The 25954-nt window shown below is 36.9% G+C and overlaps 1 protein-coding gene across 2 annotated transcripts in view; it reads left to right on the top strand.

Annotated features, from left to right (window-relative positions):
* LOC131429556 (antitrypsin) overlaps positions 1-20029 on the top strand; it is a 56875-nt gene extending 36846 nt beyond the window's left edge. For both annotated transcript variants that reach the window (XM_058593758.1, XM_058593759.1), the window contains 6 exons: positions 1962-2234; positions 2298-2932; positions 2989-3150; positions 18347-18478; positions 18553-18738; positions 18796-20029. In XM_058593758.1, coding sequence (XP_058449741.1) covers positions 1962-2234; positions 2298-2932; positions 2989-3150; positions 18347-18478; positions 18553-18738; positions 18796-19092 — 1685 coding nt within the window. In that variant the 3' untranslated portion in view covers positions 19093-20029. The remainder of the gene's footprint in view (positions 1-1961; positions 2235-2297; positions 2933-2988; positions 3151-18346; positions 18479-18552; positions 18739-18795) is intronic.
* Positions 20030-25954: the final 5925 nt, after the last annotated feature.

Below are 25954 nucleotides of genomic sequence, written 5' to 3'. Positions count from 1 at the left end.
ATCAGAAGCCGAACGAAAATCCTGGTCCAGATTCCGATCCAGAACACAGGTTCAGTGATCAGTTCAACAGTCCATTTTATTCGTATTCATGTCATCCGATTATGTCTCTGATATTACCTATCCATTTTTTTACTGAACTATAAGCGAAGTACGGATAAATATTCTTTCTTTCTCGCAAAAAACTCTAATTTACACCGCACTAACACTTTACAACGTGTTCACTCGTTGAGGGTTTCACCGGAAGTGACTTTCTTCTATTGAATCAAGTAATCTGAAGAAGATGTAAACAATCCTACTAAACTGTCAAAAAGAGTGAGGTTAGTAGTGCTGCTAAAAAACCTAATAACGACGTGTTGCGATGCGAAATTAACTAGTGACATTCGGTAAAAAATGTCTCATCGAGATTCGGCAAAATATAACTCACGGTTTAGTGTCTCGGCAAACCAAATTTTGTAAATTTTGTAAAAAGATGCAACGCATCTGTAACGCATCGAAATACAAATTTTTGTCAGTTTCATTTAAGACATGACATGACATAATCAGTTACCAATATTTCGGATAATCATTTTCTAGTTGTTGCCAAAATTACGGATGAGATGCCATCGCAATTTTAAACGAATATTGAACAATCAGAAGAAATAAGTGTTGCCATTTTGGTCCGGTTCTGTTTTTGCCGAGTTCAATAATCGGTTTTAATCGTGTTTATAATTACCAAACAGATTATCATATTTTCAATTTTGTCAATTATTGCCGAAAGCCGAAACTAGACCGATGTCATTTTCCTCTGAACACTATCGACAAATCAACCTAAAGCATTGCGAAAATTTATGTTAAGTTTCCCCGTCAACCCACGGCGAGTAGTTCGTGCCGCGCTCGAGTTCGAAATAAACTGTCGGGGTTTTTTGATCACCGATTGTATAATCTCGTTTGATTTAAAAACAAAACAATTGCATTATTTCTTAAACCAAAATAAGACAATGTGTCATACGGAATGCAGCTTGTTTTTTTTGTTATTTTCTGAGATGCGCTTACTAAATCGATGTGCCCGTTAATGCGTTCGCGAAGCCAGACAAAACAAGTGGACGAAACGATTTTCTGCACTTATCCAACGATTGTATAATTACAATAGGTAGACCGTTTTTCTCAAAACGACAAAGTACTGTGAATGATTTTTTTTTTCTGTTTTCCATTGTCGCGTTTTTCGTTTCAGACAGTGGCGTACCCAAATGGGGAGGAGTTTCGAGTGTCGAAACTTCGTTCCAAAAGGAACGAATTTTTATGCAAAAAATAATAAATAATAGAAATCGGAATAGGTTTTACAGTATGTATTTCAATGAAGTTTCCCATGGCGAGACTTTGATTACGCCACTGGTGCCATTATGCCACTTAGGCGTTCAACTTTTCATGAGATTTTTCACCTCGCCCTGGTGGAACGATCGTTTCGCGATTGTTTTTCACACATCACATGAAACTGTGATGATGATGATGGGTCACAATTATTGAAATTCGGTTGCAAATTGGTCGTTTTCGGTGAAGCGATCAACCTGAGTAGGCGGCGTAAAATTTGGTGCAGCGGCGAATGACGTGCGTCAAAAGAAACAACATTCGATGCTTGTTTTGATGAGAATGACGCCTTCGGTTTGCCTTCAATACCTCGAAAGCCGTACATGATTTTCAAGTGCAGATCGATCATGTTAATTGGAAGCTCAAGTTCATTGTATCTTCTTCGCAGCTTGATGCGTTGACCGACATCTTCGTGATGGGTGACCGATCTCGAGGAGGGGGTGTGCAAAAGCAAGAAATTTTAGAAGGATAGCGGTCGCTCCCGATGTTTAAAAGCATCATCATGCATGGATACGAGATGTAATTTAATTTATGCTTCTATGCTTTCACTTCCAGACAGAGAGAAAAAAAGTATGATATTAACGGTTGACTTATTTTTGCATTCCATTTTTCTACAGATTGGCTGATAGCGATATGTGTGTGTTTAATTAGTGCACTGCCAAAGCAGCGATTGTCGGCTCTCGATGGCGCCGGCGATCGCAACTTGGTTGGCCTCTCGACCAACGTCATCACGACCAGTTTACTGAAGGGAAGCATCGATTCTAACACGAATCAGGTGTTCTCCCCGATCGGATTCTCTTCGATCCTGGCCATGATCAGCGAAGGCACGGAAGGTCAGGCACTGCAGGAGTACTACGATGTGTTCAAGTTCCCGAATGATCGGGCTGCAAGTAAGTGGGAAGCCTAGTCGAGCTGATAGTTGATTATTTTAAACTTTCCATGTTGGATTTCAGTACGTCTTGCATTCGACCAGTCGCTGAAAAGATTGCACTCACAAAATCCGTCCAATGAGCCGCAGTTCAAAAGTTGGTTCTACATCTACAAGAACAACACGGTAAAGCAGGATTTTAGAAGTAAACTGCTGAACAACTACTACGTCGATGTGCGAGATATTGAACGCAATGACTATAACTTTGATGAACCGAAAACTTCGGTGGGACCGATAGAACCTAGTGATCCTCCAGCAGTGTCTAACCCGGTTGTCCCGTCCAACAATAACAGCAAAGACATTGTCGAGTTCGAAGAATTGAAGATCAAGTCCGTTCCGGCTGTTATCGATAACGTGCGAGCTGAGGTAGAAATTGCCACCAAGTACGACGTGGTGGATGAGGATGAGAATCCGAAGTTTGACAAAAACATCGACGATAAGTTCTACGTGGAACCGACCCAGATCAAGGAGGAACTTGCCAAGCAGAAGGACGAACAAACCAACGAAGTGTTGGACGGACCGGTGGTGAAACCTATGGAAGACCGAGTCGATCATTTCGTACTGGATAAACCGAAAAAGATTGGTCTGTCGCTGAAGAGGTTGGACGACGACGATGACGAGATTATGCATGCGGTCGAGAGTCAGGTTTCAAGAAGAAGGGTAATTATGGTGAAATTTTAGTCAATCGAAAACGTTTCATTTCAAATGTTTTACAGTTCAACGTAAGACGCTCATTCCTATCGGGCGATATTGCTTCGGCACTCAGCGGTAACTCGTTGGTTGGCCGAAAGGCGAACACAAAAGACGGAGAGGACGAATCGAAGATGCTACTGTTCAACGGACTTTACTACCGCGGAAGCTGGGCTACTCCTTTCCAGGTAAATTTTCATACGAAATCTTCTAAATCCCATCGAAAATGTTCGGGCCAACATGAAGAGTAAAATATCAGAAAAACTTGTTCACAATTTGAACCAGCTATCTTGAAAAGTTCGGATGATTTGGCGTTCTTTTACAGCAAGCTTTTTTTTTATCTTTCGAAAACCGACCCTTTTCGAAACTAGTTTCATCCAGTGTTGGTGATTACCGAAAATTTAACAGAAGCTGCTATATTGCTATCTATATTGTATACAACATTTTCAATCCGGTAGATAATGCTACAAGAACTCGAGTCTTTCAATGCATGAACCGCGAGAGAATTTTTCCACATTTCTTCGCTCCACTTCATACTCTGAGTATTTCACGCCCTTAAAAAAAATTTACAGTCTGATAATGATCGTCGCTGTGTGGAATTTTCCAAGAGAGAATCGCAAGTTGACAATTATCGCAGAAAATCGAATCGATGATTCAACTTGATAATTCAAGTGGTTGCAATATTCCAAAACCCTTGTGTGGAGCATTCACAGACATTTTCATAGACACAACTTATACAAAGGTTATATGCACATAGTTAGAATAAACGGCAATAGTAAAATGATACTATCGCAATTATCAACTGCCTGTATAGAATCGCATCGCGAAACGAGAATAAGCGACCGTTTGTTGCTTCAGAGAGGATCCCCACAGCAGCGTGCTAACCTTTGATTTTCAGAAATGTCATCGAGAGAAATTCGCTCTCGCACTGGTATCTATTCTATGTTAAATGAGCCATACCGGGTTTTTGTTGTTGCGATAATATCGGTCTCTATTTGATGGCACTGATTAAATCGTGTGAAGAGTTGCTGGTGAGCGTTCTTTGATACGATAAAAGCCATCCTTGGTTTCACCACATTTCAAGTTATTCGATTAGTGAAACAATTTCCCCAGATAAGGAAAAGTTTCAGAATCGAGTTCCATTGGTATTTTTTTTGAAATTTCAACTTTGCAGTTTCATTCATCAGTCTTCTCAGTCTTTTTCTAGTATGTTTTAGTTGGATAAAAAATATTGCCAATTTGATGATGGCTTTATGCGTTATTACAAACCAAATCAGAAAAAAAATTGTTCAGTGGTGATAGCCCGCATGCTCATGCGTGCACAAATGCGACAGCGAGAGCGCACCGAAAATGTGTGTGTCGTATATATATATATATATCCTGTGAGCGTGAGCGCCGACTAAAAGAGCAAACCAAAAGCGTGTACGAGACGCGTAGCGAGCACATAGAAACGGAACGTGCTACTTGAAATTTCAGAGCATCGCATTTTCTTCTGCACAAGGTTCTTGCGCTGTGGTCTCGCGAGACAGCGCACGAGATTTTTTATGAGCGCAGCATGTGTGCGATGTGTAAAAGTTGCTGTTATAATTTTTTTTTCGTGTCTAGAGCGGTTCGTGCGACTTGTGTCGCACGGTACAAGTTGTTGGGCAGAGTTGGCGATCGGTTTCAAAATAAAATAATCTTAATAAATTGATTATGATATGAATTTTGGAAATTACATTATTAATGCATCCTTCCTAAAAACAATATTTTCTATCGCAGCTCAAGGCATTGATTCAAATTATGGTTGCGATGTATATGCTGAAATGGTGCTATGCGTTTACATTAAATTGTATGGAATGTCAAGTGATATGGCACGTCATTTCTTCGGATATCAAGTAAATCCAAATATTATATGATATCAGCGGTTATGTTAAAATACTATAAAATGCGAGGCGAAGATATTGGAAATCATTGAACATTAATCTGTTGATAAGCAAAATGTTGTGGTGGCTAGAAAGATTAATATTGGTACGATTGTCCAATATTGAATAATTCTTATTATTACGCTATGATGCAGTCTGTAGAAACTTTTGAGCATTTTTAATACAATTGAATCAGAGTAGCAGATTTGAATTTACAAATAAATGACCATGAACGACATATGCAACGATACCTCTTTATATCAAAGTCAACAAAAAACCCATTTTTTTCATATGAAAAAACTTCGATGCACCCAAAAGTTACATAGTTGCTTTCTTTAAATTATTATTTTTGTCATAACATAACATTATGTATAGAATTATGTTCACGCAGCCAGCCTGGGTCGATTCCCAACTCCGCACATAGGGTCAGAATCTTTTTCTGGCCCAAAAGGGTGAATGACCTTAAGGATAAAACCTCCATATTAAAAACAAAAAAAGGAATTATGTTTACGGCAAGCATTGTCGGTTTGCAAATTTCTTTGAGGTGTTGAAAACTGATTCAACGCAATTCATAGAGTAAACCTTCGTTAGTACGCAAAATATTTTAATCTAATCCATAAAATCTAATGTCTTTCAATTTTAACTTTTATACTTTTCTCAGGAATAGCGAAACAGATTTTTATGAATCCTGATACTAGAAGAACCTTGCACGTGTTTCATTGTAAATTTCAAAAACTTTGAATATCATTTTGATGATTCGGTAATTATATTCAAAAATGAAAAAAGATCACGATAACAAAGAAAACTTAATATATTATATTCCCTGTAATCGATTAATAGGAATACAGTTGACGAGAAATGACAATGTTCTTGAGACCGTAGCATTTTTCCAAAGCTTTCATTTTCTCTTCCCTTCAAAGTTGGTAACAAAACCCAATAGAAACGAAAGTTTAGCTTTGGAAGTGTTTATTACAATTTGTAGGTATAACTATTAATAATTACAATTCATTTTCTTGTTCGACTGTTTAGGGTATTGGCTTTATTAAAACTCTTATAGCGATTGTGAGAATCAGTCTAAATATGCAACAGCAAATGTATGATCAATCTCAAAATTGAAAAATCGGTAGGAATGACGGTTTGCTGATTGAAAGGGCCATTTCTAGTTCCATATCACGAGCGATTGATAATAAGAATACTCTTCAAGTTTCAGTTCAAGAAGTTTGTGAATACTTTTTTGAAAGTATGTGAATATTAATTTGTCAATCTTGCAGATCCTCATTCATTATTCAGAAAGAAACTTTCAGTTCTTCGCCCTAACCGAAGGAGAGTTGATTCATAGGTTCATTACGACACTTAGCTTTAGTTTAAATGAATAGCTTTCTAACCAAACAGTGTATATGTTTTAAAAGTATATAGCATAACAAAACCCAGTGATTGCAACATCTACATTTCCAAAATTGGATTGAGCCTGGAAAAAGAAGGCATGATAAAGAGACGTTTCGAAGTTTGAATTAATCCTTTTAGCAGCTGTTAAATAAATTTGAGCCACAGTTTCTATTGTACGGAAACCAAATATTTGTTGCAGACGACATTAAGTTAAGGATTTTTCCCATACCAGTACAACTTTCTAGTTCTTTGCAAAAACAGGAAGAAAATGATTCCCAGATTATCAGCTCAGATTATGTCCACAAAATAACTATAAATACAAGAACAATATAAAATTACTTATTTCGGCTGACTGAGTTTTCATTCGGTTTTTGCAGAGTTTTTTTTACGGTTCTTGCAAAAAAGATGTTTTTAAATGATTTTTGTATTGCGAAACTCGTGTCCGGCTTTTGTACTAGATTTATTCGATTTGCGGTTTAGAGTATAAGACGCTGGTCTAACAGGGCAGGCATAATATGTTTGAGTCCTGACATGGAAAGATTTTTTTTTTCAAGAATACTTAATCGGGTTTTTCAAACTAAGTGAATGCATAGATATACTGAAATCTGTAATCATCTAATGTTCACAATTTACTATACAGTCGCATAAAAAGTACGACATGTGGCTCTTCTCATTGGAAAATTGATTGATTCATTATTTAGCATTTCAGAATCACACTTACGAATACCGAATACAGTATCTTCGATTTGAATATATCTCTCACTACGAACTGCGCCAAATGTGCACCGCTTTCTTCGCTAGCATTTATTTATTTGCAACTAAGTGTAAGGAAGAAAGGAAGCGGAGGAAAATGACGCACAAACCGCTCGTAAATCGCATGAAACGAGTGCGCCGCGCTATCTCATGCGACAAGAGCGCTTGAATCTCGTTCTTGGTAGAATGCGATGAGATTATACAACGAAGCGTGCATCAGTTTCTGGTGCGGTACGTAAATGTGCCAAAGAGTTCTCTTGCGCGTGCATAAGGCCTGATCAGAACTCGTAAATTTCGAGATCGATCAAATGAAACACGACTCAGTTCGCTTCCGTGTCTAGTTCGATACATTTACAAGCCGCGCACAGCCGAAAAGAAGAAAAAAACAAAGAACGACATTATGATTCTTGGAAATGCTTAGTCTCTCGAAATAGGCATCCGCATTTGTGCTTCCGTACAGTCAATAATTGAAATAAAATTTTCCTTAACCTGTAAATAATCTTCAGTGTAAAGAATGTGATATGAATACAATTACATTAAGGTAACCGTACAATGTGCATACGGTTTCTTGCCTAATACCTAGCTGATTCAATTAAATTTATCACTGAAAAACGCGGTTGAACAATGTCTGAGATATAACCGGGTTGACGTAAAAATGCCTAAAACTAGTAAGCTTTTTATGCTCCCTTTTCATTATCACTAACAGAACATTTTGCTATTCTTTTCCACAAACAGGCTCAAATTAAAGTTCCTATAGTCCCATAGGTTGCTGTTTAATTTCATGCGGATCCGACTTCCGGTTCCAGAACTATACAGTAAAGTGTATTTACACACCAAAAAAATTAGAATAAGAATGTGATATGAATACAATTACATTAACACACCAAAAAGATTTGAATTTCACAGGTGACTTAATCCCTCATACGATGAAATTCATAAAGACCTAATTTGTCAAATGACGGAAAATCGCATTTGTATTGACTTAATGTTAGATAAGCTTGAATTTTATTGGTTTCGACTGTAACTTGCGTTCTGCTAGCAGGTGCGACTGTATGAATTCAAATGCATCTTTTACCAGCCAAGCAGATGCATGCTTCTGTGGCTCGGCCGATTAACACTCCTAATACCAAGCCTAAAAAAAATACGCGGAGCACCAAACCTCAAAAAAAGTTGGAACGGTAACTTTGAGCTATCACAGCTCAGTTGTTACTTGACCAATTTCGATAAATTTTACACCCTCGAATTTTGTGAAGCTTGTAGGTTGTTTTAAGTATATTATTATTGACGATCGTTTAGGAAAAACTAATGAAAATCTGATTTTTCCCGTTCCAAGTTTTTTTTCAAGCTCAAAATGTCCCCTATCTGCATTCATGCGGCACCTGCATCGCGAATCGGATATTGTGAACCTCAACTTTACCGAGTCATAACTTTGTTGTTAGTCAACCGATCTTCAAAATTTGTTCACCATTGGAAAGGTACTACTTCCACAAATAAAATACACTGGAAAAAAACTAAAAAATAGGGTTGTCTACCCAAAGTTATAATGAAAACTGTAGATAGATGACTTAAGGAAAGATAAGACTTTTTACAATGATCGTAAATATCTCGAAATTCAAAGCGATGACCTATATATTTTTACACATTATTCGATTGCTAGTGATACCAGCTACAATTTTCGCTCAACTATTATTCCTGCACAATCAAAAGAAAACATTAAGAAATCGATGAATTTATAAATATATATGTACTTTTCATTTTTTTTCACATGTTTGTATATAACTCAAAAATTAAAGCGATGACATGTACATTTTTTTGATTCAAAATATTAGAATCATTACCAGAAACAATGTATTGAAGACGAAAATTCCGTTATCCGTTCAAAGAAGCTCAAGAAATTTGGTACAAATACAGATAATTTCAAACATTGGGAAAATTTTGCCAAACAAAATCAAATCAAAACTTTTAATTTTTATGACATATTTTTTTATTATTTTAGTTGGAAATTTATTATAAACAAAATTTACAAAAAAAACTGAAACTTGGGTTTCACTGAAAATTTTAAAAATTTTAGTAAATAACCTTATACTCAAACAAAATTGATAACTACTAAAATTCTGATTTTGTTGTAGGTTTGCCGAAGAATCTCAAAAAATAGGTAAAAGATCAGAAATTTTAAAATTTCCGAGTTAAATTGCATTGTACAGTGGTCCGGATCCACAATTTAGGGGGACAAAAACATGTATGGCTTAACCTTATACTTTAGAGATATGATGTCTTCAAAACAAATGATCAGTGAAGATAAGCCATATGTCGATGTACATTAGGGTGGGACAAGGTTGTATGGGAAAAATTATTTTCTCGCTCCACCAAACTTTTCGTGTTCCTTTTGGGTCCCATAAGTACCATGCAAAATTTTAGCTCGATAGGAGAAACTATATTTTCGCGCCCGCGGTTCAAAGTTTGTATGGGATTTAGTATGGGAAAACTAACTTTTAACAAAAAAAATCATCTGGAGGTCACCCTATATACTCAAAAAATGAACGGGCATGTAATTTTTGTAGGAAATTTAATGAGGAAGAAAGCCTTCGAAGATTGTAACATAATCCGACATCTGTAAAAAATGTTATTAAAGAAAAACCGACACAAGGTCCGAACGATGGTTCATTCCTTAATATATCTAGCACCACTGCTGCTAGTGGTGGTAATACACACAAAACATTGATTCCAAGTTTTTCTTTTTCTTATTTTTCTATCGTCCATATCTTCTAAACCATATGAGACAGATGGTTTATGTCTTCGACAAAGTTATAGTATTTGAGTTTATCAACAATATTGTGGAAGACTTCAAAATTGTATTTCTTCAAATAAAAAAGTTAGTTTTTTGTGTGTCTTTACAGTGAGTTTTGGAACATGGTTTTTAAGCTTAAAAAAATCTTCAAACTACACCGAGCAACTATTTTGAAGACATCAAACAACTCAGATCAGCCGTTGTAGCATAATAAAAGAAAGCAAACTCATATTACCACCAATAGCAGCAGTGGTGCTAGATATATTAAGGAATGAGCCATCGTTCGGACCTTGTGTCGGTTTATCTTTAATAACATTTTTACAGATGTCGGATTATGTTACAATCTTCGAAGGTTTTCTTCCTCATTAAATTTCCTACAAAAATTACATGCCCGTTCATTTTTTGAGTATATAGGGTGACCTCCAGATGATTTTTTTTGTTAAAAGTTAGTTTTCCCATACTAAATCCCATACAAACTTTGAACCGCGGGCGCGAAAATATAGTTTCTCCTATCGAGCTAAAATTTTGCATGGTACTTATGGGACCCAAAAGGAACAAGAAAACTTTAGTGGAGCTGAAATCAATATTTTGTCCCACCCTAATGTACATGGTATTAGGGTGGCTCTTATTATTAAGGTGATCCAAAACTTATTTTCCGGATGTATTGAGATAGAGGACTGCATTCTTCGGCAAAATTGTAGATAAACTTATATCGAACAGCTTTGCTGAGGACACCATAGTAGTATCTGCAATGGTTTTAGTGTTACAGTGTTACAAAATATCAGCTTTTGCTCTAGCATTTATATTTTTCTCTTTTCGTATAGGTATTTTTGAACATCTTTTAGATTTTGTTAAAACCAATTTAATGACTGGCGTATTCAGGTAGCGTTTTCTGAACCGAAGCTATGAGCAAAACTAGTTCAAAAACAGGTTATTCTTAAACTGCTATATCTAACATTGAGGCAAACGAAAAAAAAGCCGTTTCTTGTATTTGACAGAAAATATTTTCGAGCAAGTTTATAAAAAAATGCGGAGGAGATATTTTTTGAAAAATTTTTAAGTTATGTTCATACATTGGTTTTTTTCATTGAAAAATATTCGTATCATGTAAGTCATTTATTAGCTATATATGAAAATAAGGTATTTTTGTCTTCTAAAGTGTCAAATTAATTCGGGAAGAAATCGTTCTGCATTTTTCTGGGAATGCAGAAAGGTTTCGTTTTTGTAAAATCTCTAAGGACTCTCGGTGGTTGGAGATTTTATCGACCGTGCATTTTGACACCTGCAGATCGTTCAGCATCCTTTCGGGGATGCAGGACAATTTATTCCTTTATGTTTTGTGCTGTTTTCCCACCTCACCCAATTCCATATTCCCTTCCATGTTCCTTTTATCCTTCCCTTCCCATCAGGAAGTTGATGAGAAGCTACGGCAAATCACGAATCTACTAATCTACCAAATAACTAGGAGAACATGCCACTTGAGCCAATTAGTTCTGATAACATAGGTGCAGGGTTTCATTCAGTAAAAAGCATTCAAACGAAGAGGTTGTTTTTCGAGACGAAGACAACTGTAAGCTGCAAATAGATTGGTTGGTTGGTGCTAATCGCAAAGGCTGCTGCAAAACCAATATTCGGGGCGATTCCAGTTTCATAAGTACCTGAAATAGTGGAACTCACTTCACTGATAAAGATGGCCTAACCGATTTGAGAACTGTTTCATTTTGTAGGTTACACTAGTTCATGCACTAGCTTTCATGTTTTTCAAAAATCAAACAAAACTGTTTGAAGAATACATTTCTTATATAAGAATAAGAGAGATATGAGAAAGGCATCATTACACCACTAGGTGGATAAAAACAGGTTTTACTTAATTTCGTGTGATTTTTTGTGCTAAATTCGGAATTCTACTTTTTCTAATTGTTTACTAATAGAAAATTCAAATAATTTTCGAATTCTATACATTCCGAAATAATTCTAAGTAATGTTTTTGTTCTTAATTGCTTGTAAAACAAAAATCAAACAATAATTTTTTTAAATTATAGTTGGTTTCCTTTGCCATATTTGAAATTCATATAATTTTACGTTCCATTTCTTATTGTACAAAGCCATTGAAATAATTTAAAATTTTTGTGCTGTCACAAAATTTACTTTATTTATAAAAAACAAATTCTACGTCTCTTTGAAACAGATGAAATCAAAACGGATTCCAATATTTTCACTTTGATTTGCAGATACGTTGGAACGCAATATATATCAGAAATTTTGAAATTTCCGATCTTTTACCGATTTTTTGAGATTTTACGGAAAACCTAAAACAAAAAAACCTAATTTTAGTAGCTATCAATTCGGTTTGGGTTGTGCATAAAAATTGGTTAGATATTTTGTCCAATACAAAAACATTACTATTTTTAGAGTTTAGGTATATTTACCAAAATTTTTAAGATTTTCAGTGAAATCCAAGTTTCAGTTTTTTTGTAAATTTTGTTCATAATAAATTTCCAACTAAAATAATAAAAAAATATGTCATAAAGTTTTGATTTGTTTTTTTTTTGCAAAATTTTCCCAATAATAGAAATTCTCTGTATTTGTACCAAATTTCTTGAGATTCTTTGAACGGATATATAATTTTGATCATCAATACATTGTTTCTGGTAATGATTCCAATATTTTGAATCAAAAAAATGTACATGTCATCGCTTTAATTTTTGAGTTATATACAAACATGTGAAAAAAAAAATGAAAAATTCATATGCATTTATAAATTCATCGATTGTTAAATGTTTTCTTTTGATTGTGCAGGAAGCGTAGTTGAGCGAAAATTGTAGCTAGCAATCGAATGATGTATAAAAATATATAGGTCATCGCTTTGAATTTCGATATATTTACGATCATTGTAAAAAGTCTCATCTTTTCTTAGGTCATCTATCTACAGTTTTCATTATAACTTTGGGTAGACAACCCTATTTTAAGTTTTTCCAGTGTATTTTATTTGTGGAAGTAATACCTTTCCAATGGTGAACAAATTTTGAAGATCGGCTGACTAACAACAAAGTTATGACTCGGTAAAGTTGAAGTATTCAATATTTTCTATGCGACGTTTATGCCAAACGAAAGAAAATTGGAAAGCAGATAGGGCATATTGGGCGCGTGAAAAAAACTTGGAACGGGAAAAATCAAATTTTCATTGGTTTTCCTTTACCAATCGTCTGCTACAAAGTTTTGGAATCAATCTACGAACTTCAGCAAATTCTAGGGTGTAAAATTTATTGAGATTCGTTGAAAAACAGCTGAGCTATGACAGCTCAAAGTTACCGTTCCAACTTTTTTTGAGGCTTGATATTTGGAGTGTTAACAGACGTACTTGCAATCCAATGATTATCGGTTCAAGTCACGGTTGTTACTATCAGTATTCTTTTTTTATTTCAACGAATTTCATGTCATGGAATTTTTGGATACAATATTAAATGTTCTTCCACGTGAATTTGCGTGAGCTGCGACGCTCCATTTATGCGCATCTAATCACAATTGAAGGTTATTGCTTCTCATCTTTTGGTTATCTTTTACTCATTTTCAGCTAGAATTTAATCGGATTAATTAAAATGTTACCTAATATCGAAAAAAACAAAGTTAAGTAAAAATATATGGGTTGCGTTAGAATTGGTAATATTCAAAATCTAGGCACATACAGTCGTGTACAAACTGTATGTGCCTGCTTTTTATCGTTGATTCAACCCACGCTCAGCTACAGAAAAAGTACTCACACGCAGCGTAGGATTCATTGCTGATAAGCCTATCGTTTTTGCACCAGTCTTTCCCCTAGGACCTAGTTTAGTTCAGTTTCAAAATGACGTCCCCGCGGTTAGTTCTGTTGCTGATTTGTGTCATATTTCAAGCCGTACGCAGTATTCCTTCTTCGTCGTTGATCAAGCTGAACTGCGACACTATCGATCGTGTCTGCCATCTGAAAAACATCTACGCTTCCGAAGAGGATCGGTTCAAAGACGTTTACGGTGCCGAAAATAGTGATGTTATCGAATTTGATGATTGTCACATCCACACCATTCCGAAGTTACCGTACATAAAAACCGTAAAAGCGAAACGATTGAATCTGGTTAGGATAGGCGAAAGAGTCTTTGCTACCGTTCGACATCTGGATCTAACGGAGAATCGGCTCCGAGATTTCTCACCAAGGGCTTTCGAGTGGCCGGCAGAGCTAGCAACTTTGAAACTGTCAGGAAATACGATGCTGAAGGAACTAGGTGTACTGAAAAAACTGACCGGATTGACAGATCTACAGATGGAAGGAATGAAGTTGGATCTAGACTTTCTAGATCGAGAGACTTTTGCGGGAATGCAGCAGTTAAAGATTCTGAATTTGAGAAATAATAAGATTTTAGCGGTTCCGGTTGGTATTTTCAATAAGCTTGAATCGCTTGAAAGTTTAGACCTTAGTCAAAATTATATTTCCAAAATTTCTTCCGGAGCTCTGGTAATCAACCGACGGCCGATTGATCCAGATATCGAGGAGCATCCATTGTTTTCGATTAGCTTGGCAAGCAACAACATATCGATTATCGAAAATAACGCATTCATGGTGGTGAACTCTGTAGATCTGACGGACAACAAGCTGATCGGAATTGGACCATCGGCATTCTACAATAGCTCAGAGCTGGGCACATTGATTCTGTCGAAAAATAATCAACTAAAAAATTACAACTTTCTGCAAAATCTACCTTCGCTGCACACTCTAGTCATGTCCCACATGAACTTCAGCTTCGAAGGAGTACCGCTCAACGTGTTCAGTGAGCTGGATTTACTCAATTCGCTGGATTTGTCCCACAACGATATCATAACCCTACCGATTGGAATCTTTGCCGATCTTTCGTCGGTAAACTCGCTCAACTTACGCCACAATCGAATTTCGCACGTCGAATTCGGAACGTTCTCGATTCGGAAATACGATTTGATCGACGAAGTTGACCTGTCCTACAACGAAATCAGTGATGTCAACTATCTGGTGTTTGCTCCACTCAAATATCTCCGGACGCTGCTGCTGCACGGAAATCAAATTACACACGTCAACGCTGGGCACCTGAAGCGCAACAAAAGTCTGCAGAACTTCGGCATCCAGAACAATCCGATTCTGTGCTCGGATTTGGTCGATCTGTTGTCGATTTTGAAGCTGGTCCTGGATGGGAGCGAGTTTGTGGCCCATTCGCCCAATGTGAACGGAATCAGATGCAATCCGTAGCGTAAAAGATCAATGTGTGAAATAAACTATTTGAACGAATATATCTGAATATGGTTCGTTTTGAAACTGCTTGAAGTTATATTGTGAAAACCGACTTTTGAACTGTGGCTTGGAACGTGTTCATGTTTGTTATTCGGTGATTCTTAAGCTTTTGTGACCAAATCTTCTAGGTAATAAAACAAAAATCTTTGGTTTTTGACAGCTACCAGAGTATTGTAAAGTCAAATAATTTTTATGTTTTTGCCCCTAAAAGTACATCCTCTGGGGTCACTTTACCTTTGCCTGTCACTTTTCTAATTGATTTAAGTGAAACTATGGTGACAGAAGCCTCGTTCATCTTAGCCCAGTAGTCATCCATTAGTTTGGATGAGATCTGCTGTCTCTGTTCGGTCCATTAACTCTGAAGGTAAGATGAAAATAGGTGCGTTCGCTTTAAGTTTTCGTGTTGCTATAACAGTCGTATTATACAAAAAAAACTAACTATTTTATCTGCGATTAAATATTGTATCCTATTTCATCATTACTTGTTGATTGAAAGACGAGTAATCGGCAAAACAATATGGCGACTCTACTAATGAAATCACTATTGGTACAAAAGCCTTCAATATTAAATATTCAAAACAAAAAACACATGCTTACTGCGATTTTTACAAGCTCAGATTCAAATGAAAAGTCCAATGGTCTCATAGATCGCCATTGAATTTTATCCCGATTCGATGCACCAAAAAATGAATAGATTGTCATTCACTTTTCTCACAGATGACGTGACCGATTTTTACAAACTTAGACTCAAACGAAAGGTCTTATAGTCCCATAGATCGCTGCTGAATTTTATCTTTATCCGACATCCGGTTCCGGAATTACTAGGCAATATGTGCAAATCTATGAGAAAATGCGCACTGACTTTTGTCGGAAATTTTTCCACCGATTTTAACAAACTAAGATGCAAATGAAATTCTTTATAAAGTCCCTGAAAAGTTGATTCAGATCCAACTTTTGGTTCCGGTATTACAGCGCGATAAGTGAAAAATTTTCAAATTCATGAGGATTTTTTCAAAAGTGATGGCGAAACGAGGTGCAAGTTTTATAAAATTTACTGGTAAATTCATCTAGTTGTCAGACCTTGTTAGTTAGTGGATATATAAATCCACTTTGGGACTACTAGTCCCCGGTTTCTGCACCGGTAATAGTGAAGAAAAGCTTCAAAAACGGAACTCACTTCGATTTCTCAGCAACGGTTAAACTGATTTTCACAAATAATGATTCAAATTAAAGCTCTCAGTGTTTTAAAAGATACTGTGCAATTTCGTCTAGATCCGACTTCCGGTTCGTGCTGGTACGGAAGAAGAATAAGCTACAGCCTAGCACACAGCGTGCTTTGTTCAATTTTGTGTAGCGTGCAGGGTTGCCACATTTAAATCTATATTAACTTGACATAATTGTTTAAAAATTGTAAAGATGATGGTAGTTTATACCAAAGAAAGTTTTGATTTTATTCAAGTTTGAAAAAAAATCTTGACAGAATCTTCTAGTGATATTTTTGAAAATATAAGAAAGGCATTGTTACACTCAAGGATGACTTTTATCGTATCAATGAACGTTCACTGGCAACTCTTCAACGATTGAATCAGTGCCATCAAAGAGAGTTGGAAATCATCGCAACAACAAAAAACCCGGCATGGCTCATTTAACATAGAATCGACACCAGTGCGAGAGCGAATTTCTCTCGATGACATTTCTGAGAATCAAAGGTTAGCACGCTGCTGTGGGGATCTTCTCTGAAGCAACAAACGGTCGCTTATTCTCGTATATTACTAAGCTAGATGTTATATGATAACGTACAAAAATACTTGCACGAAGGTTTGATTTAAATGAGATAGAAAAATAACTGTTTTCCAATTTTTTCTCATATTATATAAAAAAGTACAAGCTATCAAATGCAATCAAAAATTTTTTTTCGGATTGCGCCATTTTTAGAAACCGTTATTTAAAAAAGGCGTATTTTATTGTTAAAATCTTACATAACTATTGAAGCAGGTAGTATAAAAAAAATTTTCTTCCACTAAAAGTTGCGTCTTTTTAGGCTCCTGAATTTCTTAGAACATTACTTTATTGAGAAAATTCAAATGAAAAAGTTATTGAATAAAAACTGTTTTTTTAAGAAGCACCCAGCTAAGGATATGTTAACCGTTCTAATATAAAAACGGTTAAAGATACACAACCAATATCTTCGACAAAGTTGCCTTAAATTGATTATTCTAAATTATTGTGGAAGGATGCATTGTTCTATCTCATCCAGATTTTGGAATAATTTTTTTAATTCATAGTTTGTTTTAGGACCACTCTAAAACCACTATGGCCGAAAAACGCAGTTTATTAAGTGGAGCTAATGTGCCGAAGTCTTCAAATCTCTGAGGCCAATAATAAAAGCGTAAACAATTGTTTCCTGCTAATTTTGCTTCCTGGACCACTGTGCATTGTCATTATCAATACAACAAATAAACTATAAAACACAATCACACATTATAAAGACAATTTTATATAATCTATTTTAATCAGCACAAAAAAAAAACAGTGACCAAGTGGGCACCATAGCCTAGGAACGTCTGTGTGTTGATTTAAAATAGAAGCTCATAGAAGCAAATCTTAAGGGTCCAGTGTAGAACCGAAGCAAGGGGCTGCTGCCACTGTGACTACTTACAACAAAAAAAATGAACAGTCTTACTATTTTTTGTCCGCAGTAGTAATCAAAAGAATGCCAACTCAACCAATTTCGCAATTTTGGGAGTTCATGTATGTTACAAGTTTTCAAGAGTTTTACAAATTGATCATTTTACACTTCTCAACAAAACAGTATTTTTTCTGTAAGTTTCAACCTTCTCGTCACCTGTCAACTCCCCATCAGTTTGTTTCTAATATAATATATGCGGCGATTGGGAATCGTGCCCTGACAAGTCAAATGCCAAGCAGCGTTCGACTTAATTCGTTGAATGAATTAATCTATGCGTGAGTGGGTATTTGTCAAAAGATGTCACTTTTGTATCCCACGATTTTCACAAACTAAGACTTAAATCGAAAGCCTTTGTGGTCCCATAGGCATATATTGAATTTCATGTGGAACTAACTTAAGGTTTCGTATTTACCGGGTGAAGAATGTATCCGGAATGTACTTTCAGGGATTAGTGTGACGAAAGCAAATAATTAATAATTGTTGGGCTGAAACAAAAACACCATTTTTACATTGCATATCTAACAAAACGCCTAATACTAAGCCGCACCTTCCTGTTCCCTTTTCTTTTCAGATGAAATCCGAGCAAGGACGATTCTCATTAAATGGCGAAGAGAAACGAGTGATGACAATGAAAACCGAGGGCATCTTTGGAGTTGGATCAAGTCAGGAGTTAGACGCTAGGTTCATTGAGCTGCCATACAATGTAATCTCATATCAGATCGCTTGCTGCCATCTTGTCAATATTGAACATTGCGTTGGTTTTCGACTCATTTCCAGAACACCCGATACACTCTGCTCGTGATGGTGCCCAACAAACCGGATGGCGTTAAAGATCTGATCAAAAACTTGCACTACAACAGTCTGAGCAGTGCTCAGAAAAGTCTCCAACAGCAGCCGATTCAAGTCAGTTTACCCAAGTTCCACATCGACAGTACAAGCCGAGCGGAGAAAGCACTTGCTAAGGTATGCTAAATTATCGTTTGAAGCGTTTCACAGTCCCAAATTCCTCCTTCATTTTAGCTGGGTCTCATCACCATGTTCACATCCAAGGCCGATCTCAGCGGAATTACGGACGAACAGAAGATTCACGTTGACGAACTGGTACAGCATGTGTCCATACGGGTTGATGAAGGTGCCAGCAGTGAGTTGTCTCTGTCCGCTAGCGATGCTGTCGAATCGAAGGCTACACCCGAGGATCAGGAAACGCTGGAGGAATTCGTAGTCGATCGGCCATTCGTGTTCTTCGTGCGTGATACTGTAGACGATTTGGTGATCGTTGCTGGCAAAATTACCGACGTCCCACAAGCGGCAGAGTGAAGAACTGTTCGCAGTCAGCACTCTTGCGTTAGGCTAGTGAAAGTTTATAATTAACGTTTTAGTTAAGCCGGTATCCCACTTTCTTGAGTGCACTTGAAATTGCATTCATCAGCATTTTCATGGTAGCCATTAGCTAGAAACTCAACTCCACAAAATTCCTACCCAAAACTCCTTCACACAGATAAAGCTTGCTTAAAGGAACACAACTTCGCACAGCTAAATGCACTTATTTTCACGAAACCAAAATTATGCTTTTTTCTCAGCAGTGTTTATCGTTATCGAACAGCGCAGGCAAATAATTCAACTAAAGGAAACTTGGAATCGCTCCGTCGAGGAAAGAACAATCGAAAATTGAAATTTCCCATCTTGTGCAAAAAAGAATCATAAGATAGGGATAATTTGTACAGAACAACAAACGATTTCCGGTGCGGGCATCTCGTGAGTTCTTGAAGCCGCCTACCAGAATCGGTTAAAAATTCGCCGCTGGTTAATGATCACCGAGAAAAAAATGAAAATTACGTTCGCTAATACGTTGCTAATCAGAAGAACTTAATTCATAAAACCAATCCAGTATTGGAAAATGTCGGAAAATACCTTCAATAACGACTAGAAAGAAGTACGTATCAACAACGAAGACGGCAATTAATCTTTCCAAAATATGGTCCAGTTATTTTGGAATTGCATTGAAATGACAAGAACCTCGAGAGTCCGCCATAGCAACACATAGTAGGCCTATCACAAATCAGCTGACGATACGTTTCTACGAGCACTGTTGAAGGAAGTCATGCACACACACATATCCGATGAATGCAGTTTCGAACTCAGACTACTGTTTACTTATGTACTACTAAATGAACAAATAGGATTAGATTATTTATGTAAAATCTTAATTTATTTTTTAATATCGGAAAAATAAATTTATTTTTTTAATTTTCAAGTGCTTTTTCTTTGTTTGCATGAAAATTTTTTTTCCTTATTTACGAGATTTAACGTTGGGCCCTTATTACGGGTGATTGTTATCCATATTATCGGTATCACTTCACGGTGAAAATCAAACTAGGTGAATGTAGGCTTCTACCACGAAAGTCGCTTCAGAGAAAAAAGTAATTACTTAGATGAGCTTGTTGTTATTATGAATATCAAATCACCAAAATTTTGTTGAAATAAATGATTTTTTTCACTACAATGATTACTTCACTGAGCGTGATACTGGTAATAAAGGCCCAGAGTTTATTTACGGTACTTCTAAACTGGTACAATCAAATGATCTATCTTATGAACTCACTAAACTAAAAATAAACTTTTTACTGGATGCATAGAGATAGCTTTAGTCTTCGACAGTATTGTAGAAAATGTATTTTGTGGTATCTTTGGTCAATGAACCGCGAAATGGTTCATTTATTATATAGTTGTTTTCCTTAAATGGATTAATAAGTCAGAATTTTTTTTCACATTCAGAAATTTTCTATTCTACAACTAGACAATTTCAAAATTTCATCATCAATTGATTTGCAGTAATCAATCATTTTACTTCTAGTTTGCAGAACTTGTTAGTTTGTAAACTTATTTCGACACTACTGGTCTCCCATTTTCTGTTTCAGAAGCACCAAAAATAGTGAAGAAAAACTCCAAAAAGTAGAACTTATTTCGATTTTTCAGCGATGCTTGATTTTCACAAACCTTGATTTAAATTAAAGCTAACATTGTCTCAAAAGCTACTGAGAAATTTCATCCGTATCTGATTTCCGGTTTCGCAATTACATGGCGATGAGTGTCAAAACTTTCAAACCGTCATCTAAAATGACGATACAAAACCATTACGTGCTGGTACAGAAGAAGAAAACACAACACGCCCTTTACGAACAATGCACACAGCGTGCTTTGTTTAATTTCATTCACGCCATAAAGGAAACGAAAACCAACAGCGAAGCTTGGGTTTTAAAATACAACCGAGTTCATCAGCGCCGTAAAAACTTGACCAGAAGTTTTCAATCGCGTTCAATAAAACACAATCACGGTGCGGCTACGAATGTTCGCTACTGGTGTTTGATTTTGGTAAATCACGAAAAAAAAACAAAATCTAACAAAGAGAACACGATTTTTTTATTCAAAATTAACTTTAATCATCAACGTAATCTCCATTAAGAGCAACGCAATCATTTTATTGCTGCTCTAACATTTCAATACCACTTTTGTAGAACGATTTTTCTTTTACCTCAAAATAGGCGATAACCTCTTCATTCATGTGAAATTTCTTACCGGTAAGCAAATTTCTAATGTCTGCGAACAGCCAGCAGTCGTTGGGAGCCAAATCTGGCGAATACGGTGGATGTGGGAGCAATTCAAAGTTCAATTCACGTAGTGTTGCATTGGTCGTTTTTTTGCCCTCAAACGCTCCAATAACTCTATATAGTATTCACTGTCCTTTATCAAGATAGGTGATAAATATCACATCACGCACATCCCAAAATACCGAGGCCATAACCTATTCAGCCGACTGTTGTGCTTTTGAAAGGTTTGGACGAGGTTCACCACTCAGATGTCGATCGTTTTGATTCCGGAGTGAAGAGATGAATCCATGTTTCATCCATTGTCACATATCGATGTAAAAAATCCGGTGTATTACGTTTAATCATGACCAAACACTGCTCAGAATCATCAACACGTTCTCGTTTTTGGTCAACAGTGAGTAAACGCGGCACCCACTTTGAACAGAGCTTTCTCATAGTCAAATGCTCAAGCAATATAAAGCCAACGCGTTCTTTGGATATCTTTACGATGTCAGCTAACTCACGCAACTTCACTTTTCGATCATTCATAACGATTTCGTGGATTTTGGACGTCCACTGCGTTCATCGGTGTCTCCATGACCATGTTTGAAGTCAGCAAACCAACGTTGTTTCTGACGGAGTGGAGTTTCCAATACACTTTTCAAGCCATTATTTCGCTTGAACAGTGTTCTGTCCATCAAAAATGAGTGTAACATTAAAACACGAAATTGTTTTTGATCCACTGTTCTGAAAATTACAAAAGTTGCGTCACTTTTAGCGCAATAACTCACAAACTAATGAATAGAATATCATAAAGTTTTAACAGCTGTCTTTTAAAAGGTGTGAAAAAATGTGACTGCAATAAAACTAGCGCCATCTATGTGTTTGACACGGGACTTTTTAGCCCATGTGTTACAGTCATTGAGACAGCTGCTTTCTAAATTCCTTCCTGTGTCATAAAGTCTGTCCCAGAAAGTATGGACGCACTTTGATTTTGCCGAAATAATTCACAAGTGTTAGATATATACTGATAATATTAGACTACAACAACAGAATATTATTCTCAACATTTGCTACTTAGCCATTGTAGACAAGCTGGCGCACCTTCTTGCGAACGTTCCTCATTAAATTCCGTACAGACTTCTTGGCGACAAGTTATGATACTTTTTTCCCATCTTTTTCGAACTGTTGAATGGTTTCGGCTGCCGAGACATGTTTCCTAAGATGTGCCTTCGTTAATGCCCAAAATTCCTCAATTGGTCGAAGTTGTGGGCAATTTGGTGAATTCATGTCTTTTGGGACGAATGTGACATTTTTGGTAGTATACCATTCTACCGTTGATTTCGAGTAGTGGCAAGAAGCAAGATCCTGCCAGAAGACAACAGGATCCTTGTGGCTTCGAATCATGGGTAGAAGTCGTTTTTGTAAACATTCCTTGATGTATATTTCGCTGTTCATTGAAGCAGTGGTGATGACGGGTTTTGAAATCTTACCGCAGCTATAAATTGTTTGCCAGACCACAGCTTTCTTACCAAATTTTTCGACTTCAATCGATGTCTCGGACTGGTTTACCATTTGCCCTTCTCGCACCGTATAAAATTGTGGTCCCGGCAAGGATTTGTAATCGAGTTTCACGTAGGTTTCGTCGTCCATGATTATGCAGTTCAAATTTCCAGCAAGAATCGTATTGTACTGTGGGTTTGAGATATTCAAAATGCTGCGTTCATGTTACTTCTATAAATCAAATTTAAGCCAAAATGCGTTCTACTGGGTTTAGTCTTAATAGTGCGGTGTAATTGGCCAACTGGAATTAAAACAACATTTTGTCGCAATAATCACTATTTGGAATGTGGAAAAAATATTGTTGTTAATATTGATTACTTAATTTCTGAATTCAGATTTACAATTCAATTCCTGAAATTTCAAGAATGTAAGCTTAGAATTCAGAACTATCGCATGCTGGAAATAAATCCGGAGCTTGAGTTCTGAACTGGAATTTGGAAATCAATTCAGTTTCTTTATTCATGTTCGGAATTCAGCTCCAGACTTAAATTCGGACCCTGCATTCTAAAATTGAACTCAGTTCCAGAATTGTAAAATTAATTTCATGAATGAAATTTTTGAATTGGATTCCGAACCTGAATTGCGACTGAATCCTGAGTTTGGCCTAGGTTAGGAACTTAACTCTGAAATTCAGTTGCAGTTCTAGAATCCTCGTCCATGGGTTAGGTTTTGGTTTAGATAAATGAATGGGATGACATAAAGTACTCAACAGTTGTAAACTTCGGATCTTTTCAGAACGAATATTCCTAGAGAATTTTTGCCAATTTTATTCGTATTCACGTCCTCCAGTTATGCCTGTTACATTACCAACCCCCTTTTTGTCTTTATCATATAGAAAGTCTATGCGATCACTGTGAAAACCTACTTTTCAACCGAGTGTCATATACTTTCGGTTTCGGTGTTATTAAGTGTAAAAAGAATATTAAGTATAAAATGTGCACCCAATTTTCAACCGATTTTCACAAACTGAGATTCGAACGAAAGGTTCTGAAATAATAGACAATGAAAATGCAACAAGTGGAAAATTTTCAATTTTATGAGTATTTTTCAGTGCTGAAAAAATTCGTTATCACAATGGTGACTCGAGCTTACATTGAGACAACACATATATCATCGTCCACCCAACGACGATTGTCGCTAATTGAATCATAACAAGTATCATGACTGCCGAACCCTTTCAGTATCATTGGAAATTGATTTCATGAAAATGTAAACAAAAGTTATCCCCCTATCACCCGGCGATGAGCCAGTGATAGACGACAATATTTGTCTCATTCGACATTCAGTTGAGCATCAACGGTATCATATTCATTCCTGAGAATCATCGTCAACCGGGTCGATTGGGCCCTTCCAATCATACGCAGTTCCCAGCGCCCTGGAGAATAAGTCTTTGTTTAATTTAATAAGTAAAATGTTTTCCAACGTATCTTTCCCAAGGCCAGTGCGTTGATTAGAGAGAACCAAGGCAAGGGCACTGAAAGACCGTTCAACAGAGACTTGGTTCGATGGTGTGGATAGTACAACCATTGCTACTGCATATATCTCTGGGTGCGTAGTCTTACGGCGCAACCAATGGTCCCACACGTTGTAGTTATGTTTTTGGCGTGGCTCTAGGTCCAAAGACTTAACTTGTTGAAGAAACCCGGTCTCGCAACCAAGATTCACGGATTCACCAAACATTTGCGTAAGATACTGATCAAAATCATCGGTAGACTCTGACGATTCTCTACTTGTACTAGCCGGTGTTTTACCCAGTTGGCAGATACGTTCCCATGTATCGACTATGTATTGCTGAATTTTATCTTTTTCCTCAGCCGTGAATATTTTAGAACCTCGATAGTTGAACCTTGGATCCAGGTATAATGCCATCTGAACCGCCTTCAATTGGCGCAAAATGTTCAATCTATTGTTCAACGACCGAAGTAAATGGGGACTGAAAGAGTTTTCGCGAACTTTCTGTACCTCACTCGTTGCCATCAGCCATGCCATATAGAAGTCAGATAACGACACGTGCTTCTCTTGCATTTGCTTTGTGCAGATGTACAACGGCTTAAACGTATCATAGTAATGCTCAATGAACGACCATTGATTGGAAAGGTCTAGTTCGGGAAAATTATCGGCCAACTGGTTAAAAAACCTTTTTTGGTGTACGAACGATTCCATCATTTTGAATATACCACCCCATCGTGTCCTACTCCAGACGGGTGGGTATGAAGCATCGTAGCTTTCAAACTCTGACCGGTACTTCACCAGCTTACATTTTCTAGCAACAGCAGTGATGGCTCGGATAGACTCATCGGATTTATCAACAACATCCAGTATTGCAAGCTGTAAGGTATGCACGGCACATCTCACAAGAGTAATCCTTTCGGACAGTTCATTGGCCAGTTCAGCAGTAACGTTTCGTTCACACTGTTTATCATCCTCTATCACATCCGACTCATCCAGCTCATCTATGTTCGTACCATCAGCCTGCTGCTCTGTAGGCATTACGTACGTATCATTGTTTAATTTTCTAACCGTTGCCACCATATTAGCCCCATTGTCGCATGTCACGGAAAATATGTTCTCAAGAGATAGCCCATAGTCGGCCAAAGTATCCATAACTTTTGATTTCAAGAACACCGCTGTTTGACTTTCTTTGATTTCGATCATACCAAGGGTACGAATGACCACCTGCTCGTCTAGGGCATACTGTACATTGATGCCTAAGATATGGCGATTGTGTCGGGCAGCAGAATCTATTTTCAAGCAGACGAGCTTGCCTTTCATCTCATCTATCAACATTTCTTTTAGACGACAGGCAGTCTTCGAGAGATGACATTTCATTGTGACACGGTTCAAAGTGCACCCAAGAGTCGTTGTAATCGGTTTCAGTAAGTCTTTGAAGCCTTCCCACTCGAAGCAGGAAATAGGAAGATGATGGAAGGTCGTCAGCTTAACTGCTGACGCAATTAGTAACTGCCGGTCAATAGCTATCAAACGCTTAGGAATTACTCTTTCCTTCTTCTCCATTGGATAGGCAATTG

Source organism: Malaya genurostris, chromosome 2, assembly GCF_030247185.1.
Source record: "Malaya genurostris strain Urasoe2022 chromosome 2, Malgen_1.1, whole genome shotgun sequence".
NCBI classification, from domain to species: Eukaryota; Metazoa; Arthropoda; class Insecta; order Diptera; family Culicidae; genus Malaya; species Malaya genurostris.
The sequence above is the reverse complement of the archived record's forward strand: the minus strand, read 5'-3'. Positions and strand labels throughout refer to the sequence as shown.